The following is a 21,880-nucleotide window of genomic DNA, read 5'->3' as shown; positions in this document are numbered from 1 at the left end:
TCTACACTTGTATCATATGTTTTTGATGAAAAATGATATTTAGAGTATCAAAATTTAAAATACATAGATCACGTATGTAAGGTCAGAATTTTAAAATAAAATGTAAAAAATCTAAAAAACCCATTTAGCATATTTCATTGATTACGAACTCGTTCCTACGTATATATAGATAGAGAGTGAGAAACTGCGCACGCATCACATTCATGCAACTTGGTCCAACACAGGAGCTGCATAATTTTTTTTTAAACATGGGTGGGTCCTACGTTGACCATAGCCACTATCCAACGCTAGACTGCTGATCACCTAGAAATCAGACGGTACCGATAATTACCTCACCCAAAGGTACATGGGCACGGCCTCAATTAATCAGAATCCAACGCAAGAGGCAAACAGGGAAAGCTGTCTTTTTTCACCCCCTCTTTGTTTACTGCTACCCTTTTCCATCCTCCCCATTTCACCTGGTTGGTAGTTGGCACCTCCCCATCATTCCCTTCCCCTACCTTTTTTTACAAAACCACTATCTCACTGTGCTGGCTCTTGTACTAATACCACTGCAGATGCAGATGCAGATGCAGATGCCACTGGTCCTACACACCCCATAACACCAACACCACCTTTTTCTCACCTCCCACAACTGGATCTGCCCTTTTCCACATTCCTTCCTCTTTTCACCCTTCTTCAAACCCATATTTTCTTCCTTGGTTGGTGGCTGTCCTTCCTTTCTACTAATTGTGCCTAAAGTAAAGCATTTCTTTCCTCTTTGAGTTTGACATTCTAACCATACCCAGATTGCTAGCTTCTAGCTGAAATGTGGTGCCGTCTGTTCCCTTTCTTGGCTTTCCTGGGTTTCTGGGTGGTCGGGTAGAGAGGGCAGTTGGGGTTTGGTTGGTTGTGCTTTGTGGCATTGTTGTTTCAGGGAGGTGGGGATGGGGGGATTTGGAGAATGGCGGTTAGGGATTTCTTTCTTGCTAGGGGTTGTCGGTGGGGATGGGTTTTTTTTGCTGGTTCAGGTGGTGCTTGTGATGGCTTGTTGACGCCGGCGCGCGAAGAAGGAGATGAGGACTTTGCGGTTAGATTGTCCGTTCGCGGCGATTGCGTTTGTGATTCTGAGTCTTGGGTGGCTGGTGGAGAATATGTTGTTGGTGCATGGTGAGTTTTGCTTAGCCTGCTATTCAGTTTCTTTTTCTTTTTCCCCCCTTTTTTTGTGTTTCTCTTGTTCATTTCTTGTTCTTTTTTTTTTGAAAGGCAAGTTCATTTCTTGTTCTTTTTAGTGTAGAATGCATGTAGCTCTCACCGTTTTCTTTGTTTTTGTGTTTAAGAGTCGTTAATGCAATGTCCATCTTAGAAACCAAGCATATATGTGTGGAAGTGCTAGAGTTTTTGTTCATCAACACACATAATTAGAGTTTTGAAGCCACACTTTTGGCACTGCCTGCATTGTTAAGCAGTTGGAATTAGGATCATTAAGGGACTTTTATGTCTATGGATTCTGGGATTATGACAGTGTATTTTGTGATTATGGCCACTGCCCACATTATTCAAATATTGAAATTAGGGATGTCAAGTGAGATATGTTGCTATCGATTATGGGATCACACAACTGTATTTCATGATTACAATTCGTGGCAAACTGCATCAGTTCCAATGATAAATGATGATATGCTGAACAGGACATAGGGGCAAGTTGTTTATATGAATTCTAGGATTATTGAGGTGTTTCTCATAATTTTGGTCAATCGCTTATCTTAGCAGTTGCAACCATTTCATGTATTTTTTTCCTGGGGGCATCAGATTCTTAGACTGCAAGTAACAGTACTGATGGTTTCCTTTAGAGGGAAGGTACATGTTTTGTGGGAGATAAGAATAAGGAGCTGTTCAACTTAGTTCTATGAAGTGATAAAGTTGGGTTTGGAATTGATTATAGAAATCATTAATGTTACTACTAGTCAAAATCTATTCTTAGAATAAAGGAAAACAAAATTCATTTTTTGTAGTTGTCAAAAGAGCAGTGTCCCAATTTCATAGCAGCAAGTTATCAAGCCCTGAGCCTCAGGAAGAGAAAGGATGGAGATGAGAAGAAAATAATTCTATTTCAGCTTTTAGTAACTATTGTCACGCGTTTCTCCAATATTTGGCGATATTCTCAGTGAGATTACCAAAACAAAAGAGAGTTTCATATTATGTTGCAGTCCACCTAGCACAGATAATGCATTAAAAAAAGTTTATCATGTATGATTTTGGAAATGCATCTGAAAACTTGAAAGCTTATGGAACGGCAGAGCCACTAGACTTCGGTGCACACTATGGGCTGATTGATGTTAATTTGGTTTCTGGGTGCAGAGATAAATTAATTCCTGCTTCTATGGTTAGGAAACATTACAAGTTGATGAAGAAGGCTGGGGTGGATGTCTCTTACAACGAGTCTGAATATGCCCATCTAGATTTCCTTTTTCACACAGTGAAGAGCTTCTGGCTTATGTCATGTCTTGCAATTCTTAAATATTCTTGTTGGATAAGTGTCCTTTTTTCTTAAAATTGACCTAGATTTCTGAAGAACAAGTTAAAAGAACTGTTTCCTTAGCTTCATTTATGTTGGTTTTTATTCCATCCAGTGTTCACTTAGTAGATTATACATGTATACTAGGAATTTGGACCTTTACATCCTGGTATATATCTAGTATGTACTTTTGTTATACTACATAAATACACAAGCACACGCTCTTTACATTTAAATTCCCCTTTGATGCCTAAATATTTATGTCCATGGCATATTTGTCCCCTCTGGTGTGTGGATGTGCAATTCATAATACTATGAATGAAGCATGCATGTGGTTTGCCCAGTATGTGAGATTGATTAGAACACATTTATTCATTCATAGTGCTATGAATGAAGCATGCATGTGGTTTGCCCAGCATGTGAGATTGATTAGAACGGATTTATTCACATCATATTGACAAACTAATGTAAAGGTACATCCTTAAAACATTTTCTGGCTTTCTAATAGCCCTGGATCAGTGGGCACATGATCAGTACTGCCTCAACTTGCTTGAGTGCTTGTATCATTTATCTGCAGATAAATCCAATTTAGTCATTAATTTTGTGGGATGCTGTGGTAGGATCATTCAAACCATAAAACACTAACATAGCAGTGTATTCTGGTCTGTTGATTGTGGGCCAAGGAAAATCAATGATTATGATGCTAATGTAGTTTTTTTATTCTTTTCATGAAAAGACTGTTGTGGTCTCACATATTGGTTACTGATTATATATACTTTTCCATTGTTCAAACCTAGAGATATCTTACTGCAGGCTGAACAGGTGTTTGTATTAATTTCCTATTGGTTTGTGATTTAAGCAAAATCAACTTTCTTGGTAGAGCTTCATATAAATTTATATCATTTAGATTCTTGACGATCATGAACACTTTTATTGACTTCCCTTCAGGACATGGTCTGCCGCCTGTACACTTATCTCCTGCTACTTTTCCAGGGACACAAACATCCATTAGTGATATACATGTGGAGCATGGTAAGTAATTTTCATGTTAGTTATTCATGGAAACAGGACACAACACCTAGCTTTTGGTTAAATAAAATTGAATTCTTAATCTACTTCACAAAGTAATAATCTAATTATCTCTTTTTATGGTTTTCAAATGACTACCTTGGTTGTCCAATTGGTTTTAGGTTTTTTACAGCCTGTTTCACTCTGTTCACAGGAACCACTTATTCTCAGCCATTGCATTTTGCATTCATGCTGATGAAACACAAATCCAGGAGGCATTCCTTCCCTCCATTCTGGCATTCAGGTCAAGACACTTTAGAATATCCTACTCAATGTAAATGAGTGAATGTGTGTGTGAGCGTGTACATGCATGCTTATGTATCATTGCTTTCATTTGTTTATCCAAGCAAGATAAATTCTTTTGGGGAAAGGTAACTGCAGTTCCAGAGGTTAAAAAATTATCACTATGCCCAGTATTAGTTAGAGAATATGCAAAAATTAAGCCAGAGTCATGATGATGAATCCTTTGTGGTAAAGTGGGTAGCTTGTGTATGGATCCTATATGTTAAGCACTTTTCGGCAAGTGATCAATTACTTTGATTATTCCAGATTTGGTAGGCAAGGCTTTGGCTGCAAACCTTTGTTGCACCCATACTTGGCAAGTAAAGCCTGATATATAGATCAGACTTTTAGCTGTTCACCTGTATCTCAGCTGGTTAGATGTATTGGAGCTATCCAACTTAAAAGACAAACTAAAAATTTGTTATTGTATATTTTTAAATTTTCTCTATGATTTCTTTTCAAATTTCATTCAAAATTTCACCATTTTCAGAGTGTAAACTCAGATGTAAGAAAAAGTAGGCAACTAGTGCAGATCATTGGTTTGCCTCTGAAAGGCGTGTCTGCAAGTGGTAGATAATGCACCATCCATGCATTCAACTTCCTGGAAAGACTTCTTTTGTGCTCTGCATAGATCCCAATAGGTGTTCTATTGGTAGGTGTCCCACTTTGCTTTCTAATCACTTTTAAAGTATTTGCAAAACCATGCTCTTTGATGTTAGAAGATAGCATTGAAGTTGAATAGTCCTGAGGTGGAGTCATAAGCAAGTTTGTCACCGTGCTTTCTGTTACAAAGCTTTTCACAAATCAGTATGTCTTTGTAGGGTGTAGATGCATGAGAGGGTCCTCCAGGAACTGCACATTCCACAATCTGAAAAGTTAGTGTGGATTAGGGTGCAAACCATAAGGTTGGAGTAAAAAATTTGCCCTATCCAGATCCATTTAGCTTTGTTTGGTAGTAGACCAATACCAGATCCAATTAGATAACAATTTTGATTTGCATAAGGGTTTTCAAACCCAGATTCAGTAAGGATCCCAGTAATTCAAATGAGATCAATATCCACATTGAGTAGATCCATTTTGATTTAAAATTGAATCACAGTGATAGAACTGAACTGTCAGAAAACACCAAACACTTAGATAATCCTTCCTACCTGTTTACGTTTTCTAAGGGGTTCCCCTATTGCACTAGTTGAAATGTTCTGAAGAATGAACCTGCTTTCAATTGATGCAAATGCAACTATTTGTGAGGCTGAAGAGACAATTTATTTTGCCCAAAATATTGGCCAGAAGACCTAGTATGCCTTCCTAGGTACTGACTGTTAGATGGAATGTGAGGCTGATGCTGTTGTTCATTGAAATTTGAATATATTATGCAACCTCCTTTATTTAGTTGCGTTATTTAAGCACTTCCCCTTTTGAAGATTAACTGTAATTATCATCTTTATGGTTATTTTCAGAGACATCAATGTAATGAGGTTGCTTGGAACCCTGGGTGTCTCCTTTGAAGTGTCCTCTTTGACTAGAACTCAGTTGGCATAGAACTTGTGAATTAGTTACATGGTTTTCTTGTAGTTAATAAACTGCTTGAGAAAGCAAACAGAGATCCATCCCGTCATACACTGCTGTAGACATTGAGGAGGGAGGACTGTCCAATCTCTCTGTTTTGATTGCTTAAAACGAGGGCATCAGGAAAGGATTAAACTGAGGAGAGCTATGGGGAGGAATTTGTTTCCTTCTTTCTTATCCTTTTGGAGTTTTTTTTTTGGTGTGTGTGTGTGTGGGGGGGGGGGGTGGTTGTGCTGGTTTGGGGAATGAAAAGAGACCATGATTCCAGAAAAGAGGAGATATTTATGGATTATCTTATTTTTCTTGTATCCATAATCTCCCCGAAATCCTGTTCCTAACAGTGCGTTCAAGTAACTGGCAAGTAGTTCATTTCCTTTTTATAGTGGTAACTGAAGTTTGGATCTGGATGAAGTGCATCATCATCCCTCTTTGCCCCTTGATTCCTCAATTTCTTCTTCTGTGAGGGCTTTTGGATGCTGACAGTCCTGCTTATTTATTACAGGAAGAGGATTTAATTCTGGTCATGCACTATCTCCATCATCAAGAATTGCTTCTAGGCATCTGCCAGGAGCCACATCCCCACCTGAAGGTGTAAACTCAGGATTACCTTCTCAGTTCAATCAATCCAAGTATAAAAATGTTAAAAGTATTTAGGCTATCTTCTTGTCGAATGATCTGATGGGTAATCTGTTTTCCAACACAGCTCGACTGCGAAGGCCTGTTCATGGTCCGTCTCGACCACCCAAGGCATGGATTTACAGGCATTCTCCTCGGTTGTCGCCTGCTCAATCTTTGCCTCCCAGTCATTCAGGTATGAACTTTAGTGGCATGGCTTACAAGTTCTTTCACCTGCTTTCTCTCTCTCTCAACCAGGTATCACCTCTCTTTCAGGGCCTGCTGTTAGTCCTAGTAGCGCCCGATTGAAACCAGAAAAGAATTCAACAGTTGCTAGTTCACCTGCAGCATCTTCTCCAAAAAATGGTGAAGGTTTGATTCATATCAATCTGATTCCTTTCATGAACTATATTCAAGCATTTATCTCTACATGTATTCTTTGATCATTGTTTTCTCATGACTATATGGCCGATGGGCACATTCCTTTTGGTTCAAGGCTTTAGAAGCAGAGTTGATGGGCTTATTTTGGGGATTGTTGCAGGTTGTGAACAACTTAGTTGTTCTGATCCTTTCACATCGACTCCCATAGGTTCACCTTGTGGCTGTGTTTTGCCAATCCGCGTTGAGCTCAAACTCAGAGTAGCTCCTTATGCAGTGTTCCCTCTCATTGCTGAGCTGGAAATCGAGGTGGCAGCAGCCACATATCTGAAACAAAGTCAAGTGAGGATTATGGGTGCTGATGCGGATAATCAAGATCAGGAAAAGACGGTTATTAATATTGATTTGGTTCCTCTTGGGGAAAGGTTTGATAATGCAACTGCTTTATTGATTTATGAGAGATTCTGGCAAAAGAAGGTAGCAATAAATGCTGCTCTTTTTGGTGATTATCAAGTTGTATACGTTCATTATACAGGTAAAATATGCATGGCAACTATATTTTAACAATCATGTGGCTTATTTTTGTAGGATTTGCTAATTAATGTTGTTGACAGGGCTTCCTCCCTCACCACCTTTGAACCCAGGTGACGGGTCCATGGGAATTGGTCCTAGCGGAAGTGGGTCCATAGGTACTAGTGAACAACCTTTTATGGCCAAGGTTGTCAATAGAAATGTGAAGATGAATGGTCGGACGATTGCTGTTATTGTGTTATCTTCTGTTGTTGCTTTCTTGATTTGCTTTGGAGCCATTTGGATTCTTCTCTTGAGGTGCAAGAAATACCGGTCTGCATCCCCTGCTGCTGGTGCTGCTTTTGCTTCCTCAATCATGAAAAGATCTGGTATGATGTTATTTGACAATCTTTTTCTGTAATTGTGATTTATTTTCTATAATGAATTATGTCCTTTAATAGCGGAAAGACCCAGCTTGACCAATATTGATGGTGCTGATCAGACTTGTAACCTTTTACTAGTTGTTTTAGTTTATGAAGTATACTTCAAGCTTCAGATATGACCTACATGTCCACAATCTTTTACAAAGTTCATGGATACAGAACGGCTTGATCCCAAATCTATGTGACATGGGTGCGGGTGTGGGGGTGCGGCACTTTCAAAAAACTTGGGTGCAGGGGTGCCGCAAAAACATAAAAACTATATATATATATATATAAAGTCCAAAAGTTGGACATAAATGACCCTGAGTGCGTTGACTGCACCCAGGGTGTAACGCCCCAAAAATTTTAACATTATTATAGTTCAAATATTGAAATTTCGAAACCAATTTTTTTTATAAGTATAAGTAAATTAGGGAAACGATTTGTAAAAACGGTTAAGACTTTGGGCGCGATTACATTAAAGATAATAATCAAATCAAAATGTACGGGATATACATATTTCAAACCACGTACAATATAAGACTGAAATATGAAGAGTTTTAATTTCATTTCAAATCAGAGTATGAAAAAATACTTCAGTCTATACGTGATCAAGTACTTAAAACGAAAAGATCATAAATACCAAGATCGCAAGGTAAGAGTGGACCCTCGAGGATGTAGCTCGACCAACCCTTCGCTCAAACTACTCATCATACTTTACCTGCATTATCTGTCCCCCATAAAACGGGGTCAAACCCGCTTAAGTTTGGTAAAGCAACCCAAACTCAAACTTAAAGAAAACATATCAAGCATTTAAAGGTAAATATATATTATTCATCCATCGTCAAGTGATAGACAAGGGAACAACCTTAATTATCGAACATAAAGCATTTAAAAACATTTCATCACTTAATATTCTATTCAACCTTAACTCATGTAATAAAGCATAATTTATATGCATTCAAGTCATCACACATATATATATATATATATATATATATAACATTCAGATCATTGCATCATTTTCATATGCATTCATAATTCTTATAAACAATAAGTCAAATCATATTTGACCATTCTAACGTGAAACACACACATATACCTTATAAGTAATTTAGTTAGATATTTATGATATACATAAATCATGATACATAGGTGTGATATATTTGCTCAGACAATCATAATGCAATCATTTGCAATGAAATTATGTAGGCGTGATGTATCATTCATCTAGAAATCAAAACTAGTTATTTGTAGGCGTGGTGTGTCATTCACCTATATGCTAACATAAGCGTCACAATCATAACCTCATATCAATATCTAAAATCAATAAGGATCTGATTATCATATCTGAGTTCAATATATAATCATGCTATAATAAAAAAGCTAAATCTATAGATTCATAACTGGCTATCTCAATCAACTCAAAAGATCATCACAATTCATCATAACATTTTATTTATTCATAACAAAGATTTACAAAATCCACGCCGGATCACCTGGTCTGGGAAATGTACACCCTCACAGGGAGTTACCGCCCTAGACGGATGGTCTGCCTGGTCTTGGACAATGCACTTCTTCACAAAAATATACCGTCTACGCGGGCTACCCGCTCTTGCACAATGCACTTCCTCACAAAGACTTACCGCTCTAGCCGGATTACCTGATCTTGTCATGCACACCCTCACAGAGAATCCTTTGGGAACAGTTCCTCAACGAGTACCATATTCAGTGAAAACTATTGTGATACATGCATCAATACAATTGATCACTCTCAGGGTCGATAGCCATCAACACATGCATAAGCATGTATACAATCAAAGCATCACACCATACATCACTTCATATAACATTAAAATTATAAAATCACACATTTAACCAATAAGGCTTCATGAACCAAAGTTCACTATTGAAATTAAACATTTATCGCATGCATTCATAATTTAATTTCACGTGGCATTTAAATCATATCGTACATAAGCATATTATCCTACACATCATATCATCGCCACAAAGAACATTGCACTTCGTAAATTAAACCTCGAAACATGCGTAAACAAAACATGAGTTTTATACACGCATCGTGAACATGCACATTTCATAACATGAAGCAACTAAACCTCAACATACATAACTCCTACGTAGTTCGAGATTTGCACACACGATAAAAGTCATATGCATTTTTCACCACATGAATCGATATATCACCTTAGATATAATTGTGTAAGGGTTGGTGAAAATCTCATTGACCATCTTACTGTACATCATATACATATATTTCTCAAGCAAACAAGACATACAAGTTCAAAACAATTTATAACATTCACATGCTTTCTTCTATACAAGAATAAATGAGTCCATCATATGTCATGACAATATATATAACATTCACAATATGCATCGAACATGACTTATACATGTCCATAATAGTTATATGTGCACCATGTATCAAATTCATACAAACACACAAAGCAACATAGTATGCGCAAACCAAAGTATAATGACACACATTGTGTACATATTATACATTCATAAGTGCACAAGCATTCAAACCTACACAGGTGTACTTGCAACAAACACACTCCATATTCCGCTAACTACAATCATGACAAACATGATCTCTGAACTACAATCACAAGAGTCCTAGATATCCACAACTAAGTGAAGTGTGTGAGCATAACTTGTATTTGCAATTCATTTAGATATTCAATGCAACATCATGCTTACACAATTAGTACCTAAACATGCTCTCTATAAGTTCAGTTAAGGTATCTTACCTTAATAATGTAAAGAACAATGAATCGAAACTCAAAAGACTGAGGAGTTTTGAAGTCTGCAAAGACCGCTACCCAAGTAATACAACGAACCCTTCGTGTGCGATCGCAAATGCCAAAAACTAAAAAAATGCCAATTATAACAAGATTAATCAAAAATAGCAAATTATCCTATAAATCATTACCCAGAGCCAAATAACACACAAATACACTCCAATAATTTATAAACTTCATCAAAAATATATTTAAATAATATATATATATATATATAAATAGTGATTTATAGCCCAAAATAGTTCTATAAATGCAAATTATACCTTGATTGACTTGAATGAACAAATGAATATGTAATAAATAAATAAATAAAATTCAAAAGCTAGAAACATATTTCTAATTTGGAGATAAAAATGAGTTCTTTATTTATTAATAATCCTTAAAAATTACAGGTTTTACACAGAGTCAGGTTGACCGCATCGGGTGCGGGTGCGACGCGGGTGCGGCACCTAGTTGAAGAGTCCCTGTGGCATACTTGCCTGTCTTCTTGGTTTATGGAAGGAACCATGGTTGAAAACCTAGAAGTTGACCCTGTCAGCCTAAATATTTACTGTCTGATTAATATTAAATGTTCAAAACTAATGATTTTGGAATTCGTAGGTTGTGAAAATAGTTATTGCTGATCCCCTAATTTAAGCAGTCACTAATATTATGAATTTTATATTCTAAATCATATTTTTGGATACTGAGATGCTAATTTAATAATTAACAATTTTAACTGTTATTCTTTAATGTTACTGAAATGTCTGCCATTATATAAATTTTCCTTTTTATTTTTGAGAAAAACACTTCTCCTATTTATATGATAATTATTTTGCTATTTTTTACATGAAAACTAAAGGTAGTAGGACCTGAGAGTCTAGGCTGATTTACCTGAGCCGAGTGGAGGCTGAACAAGTTGAATGACTAGTCCCTCAGTTTCTAACAATGGAGTAAACATAAAACCAAATTATAATGTCCTTTAAACTTCAAGTCTGCATGGATAAAATATTTTGAATCCAATGTCTGCTAACACAATGACTTCAATAAACTCATGCCACCTTTTATTGTTGAGTTACTTAGTCAAGGGATATGCTCACTTTTTCAGGAAAATAATTATATGCTAATGTTTTGCTTTGTAGTAATAAAATACATATTGCCGTAATGAGGGGTCTTTGTAGAAGAATAATTGTTATTTTTTAAATAGATTCTAACTTTGCTAGAAAAGTAAATTTTAGACTAGGAAATAGAAGAGATGTAACGAGGTAAGAGAACACATTTAATCCTATAATGTTCAGGTTGGGATCTATGTCACATGGTTGCGGGTACGGGTGCAGAGCCATTTCAAAAATTTTGGACATGGGGACACTTATATATATATATATAACAATAATAAGATTGTAAATTTTAAAGAAATAAGTTGACCGGTCAAAGTTGACAATATATATATACATATATATATATATATATATATAACAATCATAAATGGAAAAAAATAGACTCGATCAAAGTTGACATACAAAAGAACATGTGCACGTACAAATTGTGCTATAAAACATGAACATGAGTTATAAAATCTCATATGCAAATGAAAACCAAATTACACATTCTCATAAATATGAAATTTTGCAAATCTCAACAATAGTTCATCCATTACAAACAATCACCTCATTAGACCTCCAAAACCAGCAAATCAAGTGTATAAGCGACTAGAACAAGAACATAAATATAATACTATTAACGGGCCAAAGACACACACGAAGGTGTGTATAAACACCTCTTGTCTACATATAATGATACTTGAAGTGAGTGTATCAATGACTAGAGCAAGAGTACAACAACCAACTATGGGCTAAAGTCACACACAAAAGTGTGAACAAACATCTCTTGTATACATATAATAACACTCAAAATCAAGTATGTTCAGCGACTAGAACAAGAGTACGAAGCCAACCATGGGCTAAAACACACACAAAGGTGTGACAAAACATCTCTTGTCTATATAAAATGACACTTGAAATGATTGTATCAACGACTAGAAAAAGAACATAAACTATGCGCCAACATCACACACAATGGTGTGAAACAAGCCTTGTCTACATATAATGACACTCAAGACAAGTGTATCAGCTACTAGATCAAGAGAACAAAGCCAACAATGGGCTAAAAACACACACGAAGGTGTGAACACCATTTCTCGTCTACATAAGGTGACACTTAGATAGGAGAAGGAGAAAGTCAATTGAGGTAAGAAGAATTGTAAAGACAAACACTAATGCAAATGAAATTGATAATTTTAAACAAATTTTGAAACACTATGGTTTTAAAAACAATATATATCCATCACAGGTACTCATAATATACTCATAATAAAGAGCATCCATAGTAAAATCAATGGCCAAAGATAAATCGAGTGATACACCACACTCATAATCAGAGAACATAAAATAGTCAGTTTAAGTCAAACCACATGTGACAACCAAAATTGACCTAAACCGAGGTGCCCATAACTCACCTTAACAAACATCTCTATAACAAAAATAAGGCCAAAAAGGATTGATGCATCATATAACAACTTGTGATGGACAACATAAGTGCCATAAAAGGCAAAAAATACTCTTAAAATGATACTCTTTCAAATACGCAATGCCATGTGAAAGAATCATTTTGGGATAATCCAAGAATCAAATCAAGTTTTAGCTGTGCAACACAAGTGCAATTCAATGCAAAAAAGAAATTCTTGAACAAATCACGACCAATGTAGACATCTTTTAATAGAGATGATAAAATTAAGAAGTTTGAAAATCTCGTGTGAAAAAATTTACACACAAAAGAGAGGTTTACAAACTTGCAATATTAGGAGAAAATCCAAACTATTCTTCTCACAAGAACCGTGGAGGTCTCACAAATAGTATTCACCAACAAGAACTACAACAATCACAAATGAGTATGCAAAACAAAGCGGAAAGATAAAAAACTTAATTCAAATGGGAGAAATCCACACTCAAGAATTACTAAAAGCCTATGTCACATGGGTGCGGATGCGGGGGATGCGACACTTTCAAAAAACTTGGGTGCGGGAGTGCGGCAGGGGCAAAAATATAAAATATATATAAAAGGGGGGTTGGGGGTTCCCCCCGGCACGGGTCCCGCTCTTAGAATTATAGGTATGTGCATCTCAAGTTCTCAACTAAAATATGCATACCATATCCTCATTAAGGGTGAAATTCAACATTTGATTGCTTCAAATATTACCATGTGTCCCATGTCAAGTCAGATCCATGGATCCGAGACCCGAAGTAATCGAAACCGAAAGCAGCATTTTTTATCACATGGATTCATGAAGCATCTTCGCCCCATGACCAAAAAATGCGGACCGTCAGATCTCATCGATCCAATGGATGTATGACGTCAAATCCCACAGCGGTCTAGGCAACTCATGCAAACTACATGAACACCGCTCTCACGCTACCAGCCCCCGCCAGAAACCACACCGACTAATTCTGGTCAGGTTAAATAACCGAACGCCATTTTGGTCCGTGACCAAGGAATTTCGTTAGATATTATCCCAAGAAAGAAACTCCAACGTGAACCTTCGGAGCAAACCAAAATCCACCATCCGATCAAATCGAAAAGAAGAGAGGGAACAAATATCCAACGTCCGATCTCCTCCCAACACCATGTATAAAACCCTCATCCCCCTTCGGCCTTCCCCGTCTCTCCATTTTCACCGTAACCCGCGCGAGAGCCGCTCTCCTCTCTCGCTCTCGTTCTCTGCGTCTTCTTCGTCCTTGGATCTTCGAAGAAAGGGGGAAAACCAGAGGAAAAATGCGGGAAATCCTTCACATTCAGGGAGGGCAATGTGGGAACCAGATCAGATCTAAGTTTTGGGAGGTCGTCTGCGACGAGCACGACATCGATCCGACAGGGCGCTACATCGGGACGTCGGATCTACAGCTCGAGCGTGTCAATGTCTACTACAACGAGGCGTCCTACGGGAGGTTCGTGCCGCGCGCCGTGCTCATGGACCTTGAGCCGGGCACCATGGACGCCGTCCGCACTGGCCCCTACTGCCAAAACTTTCGGCCGGACAACTTCGTCTTCGGGCAGTCTGGTGCCGGAAATAACTGGGCCAAGGGGCACTACACGGAGGGCGCTGAGCTCATCGACTCCGTGCTTGATGTTGTGCGTAATGAGGCCGAGAACTGCGATTGCCTCCACGGTATGTGTAGATCGTGTATTAGAGTCCTCTGTTCTCTATTGATTTAGGGCTACATTTACGAAGAATTTTTGCCGATTATGCGTAATAATGATTAGATCTGGCATTTCTGGCTCTGGATTAGTGTTTTTTCCGTCTTTGCTGAGAGATTTCTGGGTTGTAACCTAAGCAACGGAAAACATAGATCACTTGTTTAGTTATTTTGAGTCAAATCTGCGGTTTCGGCACTAGTCTACTAGATTTTATTTTTAAAATTCCGCAGCCCATTTCATAGGTCATTTAAAAAAAAGAATCCAAAAAATGGACCGAAATGACCCTAGGTGCGGTCAACTCACCCAGGGTCGGGTTGACCGCACCCGCACCTGCACCCCCGTCGACGCGGGTGCGGCACCCTACTAGCCGAATCCCTGTGACATAGCTAAAAGCATTCATACATTAATTACACAAAGAGTAACAAGAGTGCACTATGACACACAAACACGACTATTAAATGAGAGAACCTCACAAAAAGTGATTATATTACAAATGAGAGTCAAGTGCATTAAGCAAAGACCAATAAGACTCATTAGTAATAAAACACATGTTTTTCAAAGTTAGAACCAACTCATAAGTTAGTCACAAAACAATTATGCAAAAAGAGAATGTAACAAGCACAAATAATGGACATGTATAAAGCTTACAATGAGACACATAATTGAAGATAATCATATTTGAAATTTTTAAGAAAAACATCACTACATAAGAGAGAAATCTCAGGCCAAATAACAAGTCACGATTACTCCTTTTAATAAATAAGGCAAGAATAGTTTTTAAAGCAAATATTGCCCAAATATATATGAAATGACTCATTAAGTAAACTTTGTTGATCATATTATATTTATAGAATTTTCATGGACGGTCCAATTATATGTCAAGGGTTTTTCCCGAAAACACACAGAAAAGCCATATTCAAGACTTTGAGTGGATAGGCACTGACATGTAAGGAATCTCTAATAAACATCCTATCACTACCCATAATATACAATAGCAATTATGGTTTTTGTAGAAAAGTACGTGAATTATCACAATCTTTCATATACTAAAAATTTCAATCTCAACCCAACTTTCTTTAAGAACTTCCCACACATGTAATTCATGCTTTCAAACAACGTTAAGCATGTAACTTCAAAGTACCAAAGTTATTTTATAAAAATTTAAATTTAAAGAGTCAAAGATTTTATCACAACCATGTATGTCCATCAATACAAAGCTTTAAATCACATGCAAGACTTGAAATATAATCACAAAAACTCCTAAAGCCATACTCACGATTTCAAGATTGACATCAAATTATGCTTGGAAGATAAACATGATAAACGACCCATTCAAGCAAGTTTTGAGCAATCATATATCTAGAAAAATAAGTTCACCGATTTAAAAATTATCATTTAAAAAATTTCAAAACATGCGAATAAGTGAAATGCGATATGCGAAAAAGTAAGGGTTCAATGAAAACCCAAATAACACAAGTACTTAATGTGCAAGAACGAAAAAGGCAAAAGCTCAATGAATAATACAAACACTAAATGTGCAAAATACATTTTGATTTAAAAAACATAATGATAGAGGAAACACATGCATATAAATGATCAAGAAAGTAGCTTCATAATGCATGATGCTTTTAAGAAAAAGAATACATACCGATAACTTCAAGAAAGAGAAGAGAAACAACGAATACTTCACCATTTTTCTTGAAGTTTCTTGAGTGACACGCTTCTCAATGCACCAAAAAATAGCTCGATCACTGCCTAGCTCTGATACCATGTTAGAAAATGACCTTATATGCAATAGGTTCAAAAATGAACCCATAAACACACACATAAAGTGCGAATACACATACCCACTAAGGGGTAACCAAATGCACATAAAGTGCAAACACATAAACCCACAAAGGGGTGAAGCCAAAAGGCTAAAGAGAAATAATCTTTATTGAAGGTGAGAGGTAAAACTCCACAAAGAAATGAGGGGGTTGCACCCCTTTATATACAAGAGGAAAAGGGAGAGAGATGGAGCCATTGGGTCTCCCACTAGGTAGACGTTGGGGAGCCCCAACATTCATATTGGGGCTGTTGGGGCTCTCTAACGTCTACCTAGTGGGGGGCCCAATGACTCCCCCTCTCTCCCTTTTCCTCTTGTATATAAAGGGGTGCAACCCCTCATTTCTTTGTGGAGTTTTACCTCTCACCTTCAATAAAGATTATTTATTTTTAGCCTTTTGGCTTCACCCCTTTGTGGGTTTATGTGTTTGCACTTTATGTGCATTTGGTTACCCTTTAGTGGGTATGTGTATTCACACTTTATGTGTGCGTTTATGGGTTCATTTTTGAACCTATTGCATTCAAGGTCATTTTCTAACAGTTCAAAATTAATTTTAATAAATGGACAAAAATAGACTCAGTCAAAGTTGACCGAGTCCAAAATGTGGATGGACTCAGCCTCGATGCATCGACTGAATCCGACACTTTGTTGATCGTGTTCGCCTCGTGTCTGAAGCCGCACCCGTGTCGGGCGTGTCTACGCGAGTGCGTCAACCTTTTAGTCGAGTCCCTGTGACTTAGGTTGGGATAATGTCACATAGGTACGGGTGCTGGTATGTGGTATCACACAAGTATGGCTGGTACAATACATTGTTTTCCTAAAGAATGATCCCTATGTGGGTGTGTCCAATGAATATTTAGTACTAATGAAGGTACAATAATATTGAGTAGAAACAGAATTACCAGAAGCTTCTTAGGTAGGTGGGAAGTTCGCTTCCCGGAAACTCGCTTCAGAAGCGTGATACTCCTCGCTTCGGAAGCGCGATACTCCTCGCTTCGGAAGCGCGATACTCCTCGCTTCAGAAACTTCATGGGAATCTCGACTCCCCCACGCTTCTTCTATGCTTCCCACACACATGATCTATGCTTTTCTCACATTTTTTTCATGTATTTTCTCTCACGCTTTCACTCACTTTTCATGTACTTTCTTTAAATTAGTAACCATCATTGTTAGATTTTAACAAAAATTTAACTCTTTTATTGAAAAAACATGAAATATAAGAATGGTCAATTTTATTTTAGTTTTTATTTGTTTCTTATTCGATTCCTATTCAATTACCGTATTGCTTCATTTTTTTTAATATTTCGCTTTTAAATTGATACTTCGCTTCCCGCTTCCTATAAATTTTAAAATGCCTCGCTTCTCGCTTCTGTTTCCCGTATTGTTTCCTGCTTCCGCTTCCTAGTTTGGCAACCTCGAGTAGAAATCATCTTTCTTTTCCTATTTTTTCTTATTTTTTGTAGATCAGACCCAACAATTACATATATAATCTACATGGTTTGTTAGTTGTAAATCGGTTTTGAATCATGTGATCATGACATATAAGCAGTGTTGTACATATCATACTGTATCGTTACTTTTGGGTTTTGTGATACAATATAAACTCGTATCGTGATACAAGTTTGTATCGTACCCGTATCGGGTGTATCGTACGATACACTCCTGTATTGTGCCGTATCATACGATACAAAGTGTATCATACGATACACCTCCAGCATACTTTAAAAAGGCCGAAAGTTATTTTTTTTTCATTTTGGGTTTTAAATAACTTTTGAGGGCTGACTTCTCCATTTGTCTAGAGGCCATTAGAAGTGTATTTCCACCATCTTTTCACCCAAAAAAGTGGGTTAAGGTAAAAAAAGTGCAACTATTGTCATAATATTTTTGTTTATGTAATATTAAAGTATGAGTCTTGTGGCATGTTGTTAATTGCAAGATATTTAATATTTTGCATTGTTCTTGTGAGATAATGTTTGATGATGTCTTATGCAGCTCATAGAGTCATAAATGCTCCGTATGTGATTTTATGGTTGTATTTTGTGTAATTCATCATTGTTTCATGTGCTATAATTTTTAAATTTTTTGCTGTTTTTTCTTGATTTTTTTTTTTTTTGGATTTTTTATTAAAAATTTATAATATTTTACGATACGATACAGTGTTACTTTGGGCTCGACCAATACGTGTAATGATACGATACTTACAACCTTGCATATAAGCATGTATTTTAAGGGCATAAAAGGTGAATGGTGCTACATAACAGCATATGGCAGCATGTACTTATAAATTGTTTATATAACTTGTCTCTCACCAAAGTTGCATTTATTTATAGACTTATCTATATTTTTCATATGAACTTGATTTATTTGGTATTTTTTCTTTTCTCAATTAAATTTATTACAAGAAGTGAGATTTGGCTTATGCCTAGTTCAGTCGCTATGGCCATAAGTCTGGATTTCAAGTACAATGTTGTCAAGTTATGTGTGATATATTGCAGGTGCACGATCCCTTTTATCGAGTAGCATGGGAAGCTCGATGTCGATGTCCCTTGTGTCTAGTGTGGCTCCTTGTATGCTCTCAGTAAAGACATTTTCACTCGCAGAGCTTGAGAGAGCTACAGATGGGTTTAGTTATGAAAAGGTGCTTGGTGAGGGTGGTTTTGGTCGTGTGTACCATGGAGTTTTAGGGGATGAAACTGAAGTTGCAGTCAAAGTGCTCACAAAGGATAGTCACAATGGAGATCGTGAGTTCATATCTGAAGTTGAGATGCTCAGCCGCTTGCACCATCGCAATCTTGTCAAACTGATTGGTATTTGTATTGAGAAACATAACCGCAGCTTGGTGTATGAACTCGTACCCAATGGGAGTGTTGAATCTCACTTGCATGGTATGTTCTACAACACACAAACATTAGAATGCACATAGTGCTCACTTAATCTGGTGATACCACAGGTGCTGACAAGCAAAATACACCACTTGATTGGGATGCACGGATGAAGATTGCTCTTGGTGCTGCAAGAGGGCTGGCGTATCTTCATGAAGATTCAAACCCTCGTGTCATACACCGAGACTTCAAGGCTAGCAATGTGTTGTTGGAAAATGATTTCACTCCTAAAGTTTCAGATTTCGGCTTGGCTAGGGAAGCCTCAGATGGAAGTCAGCATATCTCCACTCGTGTGATGGGAACTTTTGGGTAAGCTGAGTTCTCTTTTGTGCATTTGCGAGAATGCAATTTACATATTTAAGGCTTTATTTTTGTTGCTTTTGAATGTTTAAATGCCAAAAGAAAAATAAAACTTCGTCTATGCAGGTATGTTGCCCCTGAATATGCAATGACAGGGCATCTCCTTGTTAAGAGTGACGTGTACAGCTACGGGGTTGTGTTGCTAGAGCTTCTGTCTGGCAGGAAGCCAGTAGACATGTCTAAACCTCCCGGGCAGGAGAACCTTGTGACATGGGCACGTCCGATGCTGACGAGCCAAGAGGGGCTTGAACAGCTGGTGGATCCCTCTTTCGGTGGAAAATACAACTTTGACAACATGGCAAGGGTTGCTGCAATTGCTTCAATGTGTGTTCACCCTGAGGTGTCTCAGAGGCCATTCATGGGTGAAGTTGTTCAAGCACTTAAACTTGTCTACAATGACGTTGATGAGACTTGTGAAGATTGTCATAGTCAGAGAGAAGATTCATCAGGTCCTGGATGTGATTTCAAGTCTGAGTTTACACCTGAGAACAGCTGGTGGCAAAGAGAGGCACCGGGTTTAAATTATGGGTATGCCTCGTCCTTCATTACAACAATGGAGTACAGTTCAGACCTGCTTGACGGGATTGAAAGGCCACACTCAGCGTCAACCTTCTTTGGTGGCCGTATCTTGGATTTTCATGGATCACCTTCAAGGTGGCAGAACAGATCATGTCCTGTAATCCGCAGCAAACCATCTTTTTACAGGTTGAGGGGGAGTATGAGCGAACATGGGTTTTTAGCAATGCGTAATGGGCATGTGCTTGGGCAGATTTCGGGTTTGAGGTAGTACCCCTTTGCCACATTCTTTCAATTGTACAGTAGTTTACTGCAAGCATGTGCCCCATGTGCTAGCTGTAATTGGTTTATCAAATGTATACTGGATGTTATCCTCTGTTATGTTGTAAAGAGGAGCCATGGCATCTAATTTTGCAATTACTAATTCGTTCCAAACGTTTCTTGAATTGAGATAATGATCCTCAATTTGTAACTTGGTGATAACGTGCTTGATTCTTCGTAGATTCTGAAAACTGGGAAGCTCAGAGATGTATTCTAATAGAATGGCCAAAGGGTGCACTACAATTTGATCATTTCACTTTATCGTGATTCATGAATGTGCACATGTTGAAATTGCAAATTCAACTTTTTATAATTTTATAACAGGAAAATATCATGCTAAGAAGCGTACTATCTGCATGAACATCAAGGCTTACTGATTCTGACATTCCTTGGTCGTGATGCTTCTGTTCTTGGCTGAGATGCTGCAGTTCTTGTCAATAAGCATCTCATAATTTCATAAATGAAAAATTCGATCAATGTACGTTGCATCCATTTTTTAGCTCTACAAAGTTTAACTGTTCGCGTCCATGATTAAAACAGTCTTCCTTGAATTTACGGCTCTTTATTAGACTGCACTCCGTACCAGAAGGTGGTTTATGTCTAAATAATCTATTTCCTAATTAAACTTCTCGATATGTTGTTCATTATGTAACAATTCTTTGCTCCATGCTAATTCAGTATTTATCACAAATGAACAACTTTGTTGATTATACTTTACCAATATGATATAATGAGACCTTCAGTCGATACAGTGACCTGCAGCCAAATGAAAGAAGTGAGCCTGCTCTTAAAATACCCTACAATTTGTCAAAATCCTTCTGATGACCAAAACCCTAAATGTTGGCATTAAAATGATCAATTTAACTCACATATGCAGATATCTTGTGGATATATGATTTTCCTTTACGATAGACTTTATTATTGATTTTTGACCAAAAAATTTAAGGATTCTAAAGAAACACAAAAAAAAAATAAAAAACTAGATAGAAATACCTTTCTAACGACATTTAAATCGCTGAAATACGATGAACGAACACTAATATTAGCATTTCAAAAAAGAAGATAAATATGCATAATTGTGCCAAACCTGATTATTCTATATTATTTTTCAGCCATATGTGCCAAAAATTTGAAAAAGCAATAAAAACGACAGACCAATACATTAGCTTTTCAATGTCACTCCAAAGAAAGACTTTTCGACTGTATCACATTTTTTGACTTAAAGGTAGATTTGCATGATTTTTTTTGTAAACCTAACGAAGTTTGCATAAAATATATGCAAGGATGGGGAAGTTCACATAAAATATAAGCAAAAAAATGATCAATATTTGCAAGGATGATGTAGTTTGCATATATTTTGTATGAGAATGAGGAAATGCGTGTATATTTTGTACGAGGATGAGAAAATCCACATATCTTTTGTACGAAGATGAAGAAACCCGCATATATTGTATGCGATAAAATATATGCAGACTTTCTCATCCTTGTATAAAATATATGCGGACTTTCTCATTTTCACTTATATTTTATGTGAATTTTCTCATCCTCATCAATATTGGTCATTTTCACCTATATTTTAT

The 21,880-nt window shown here is 37.2% G+C and overlaps 1 protein-coding gene across 1 annotated transcript; it reads left to right on the top strand.

Moving 5' to 3' along the window:
• The first annotated feature begins 539 nt into the window (after window positions 1-539).
• On the top strand, window positions 540-20,568 carry LOC149845606 (receptor-like serine/threonine-protein kinase ALE2). Its single transcript, XM_089988701.1, has 11 exons — window positions 540-1,149; window positions 3,446-3,529; window positions 3,720-3,809; window positions 5,916-6,002; window positions 6,117-6,224; window positions 6,287-6,400; window positions 6,570-6,941; window positions 7,021-7,305; window positions 18,717-19,106; window positions 19,172-19,412; window positions 19,530-20,568. Exons 1-11 carry the CDS (start codon window positions 1,056-1,058, stop codon window positions 20,248-20,250), a joined length of 2,586 nt encoding a protein of 861 aa, XP_089844827.1. The 5' UTR covers window positions 540-1,055; the 3' UTR covers window positions 20,251-20,568.
• Window positions 20,569-21,880: the final 1,312 nt, after the last annotated feature.

Source organism: Nuphar pumila, chromosome 2 (genome assembly GCF_984573655.1).
Source record: "Nuphar pumila chromosome 2, dmNupPumi1.hap1.1, whole genome shotgun sequence".
Lineage (NCBI taxonomy): Eukaryota > Viridiplantae > Streptophyta > Magnoliopsida > Nymphaeales > Nymphaeaceae > Nuphar > Nuphar pumila.
Note: the sequence above shows the minus strand (reverse complement) of the source record. Positions and strands in the feature narration are given on the sequence as shown.

Excerpts from the sequence above, each read along its gene's own strand:
- LOC149845606 (XM_089988701.1), top strand. The coding sequence starts at position 1,056 with ATGAGGACTTTGCGGTTAGATTGTCCGTTCGCGGCGATTGCGTTTGTG. Across the intron at positions 7,306-18,716 it reads CTCAATCATGAAAAGATCTG|GTGCACGATCCCTTTTATCG; the intron begins GTATGATGTTAT and ends GATATATTGCAG. Across the intron at positions 19,413-19,529 it reads CGTGTGATGGGAACTTTTGG|GTATGTTGCCCCTGAATATG; the intron begins GTAAGCTGAGTT and ends TCGTCTATGCAG.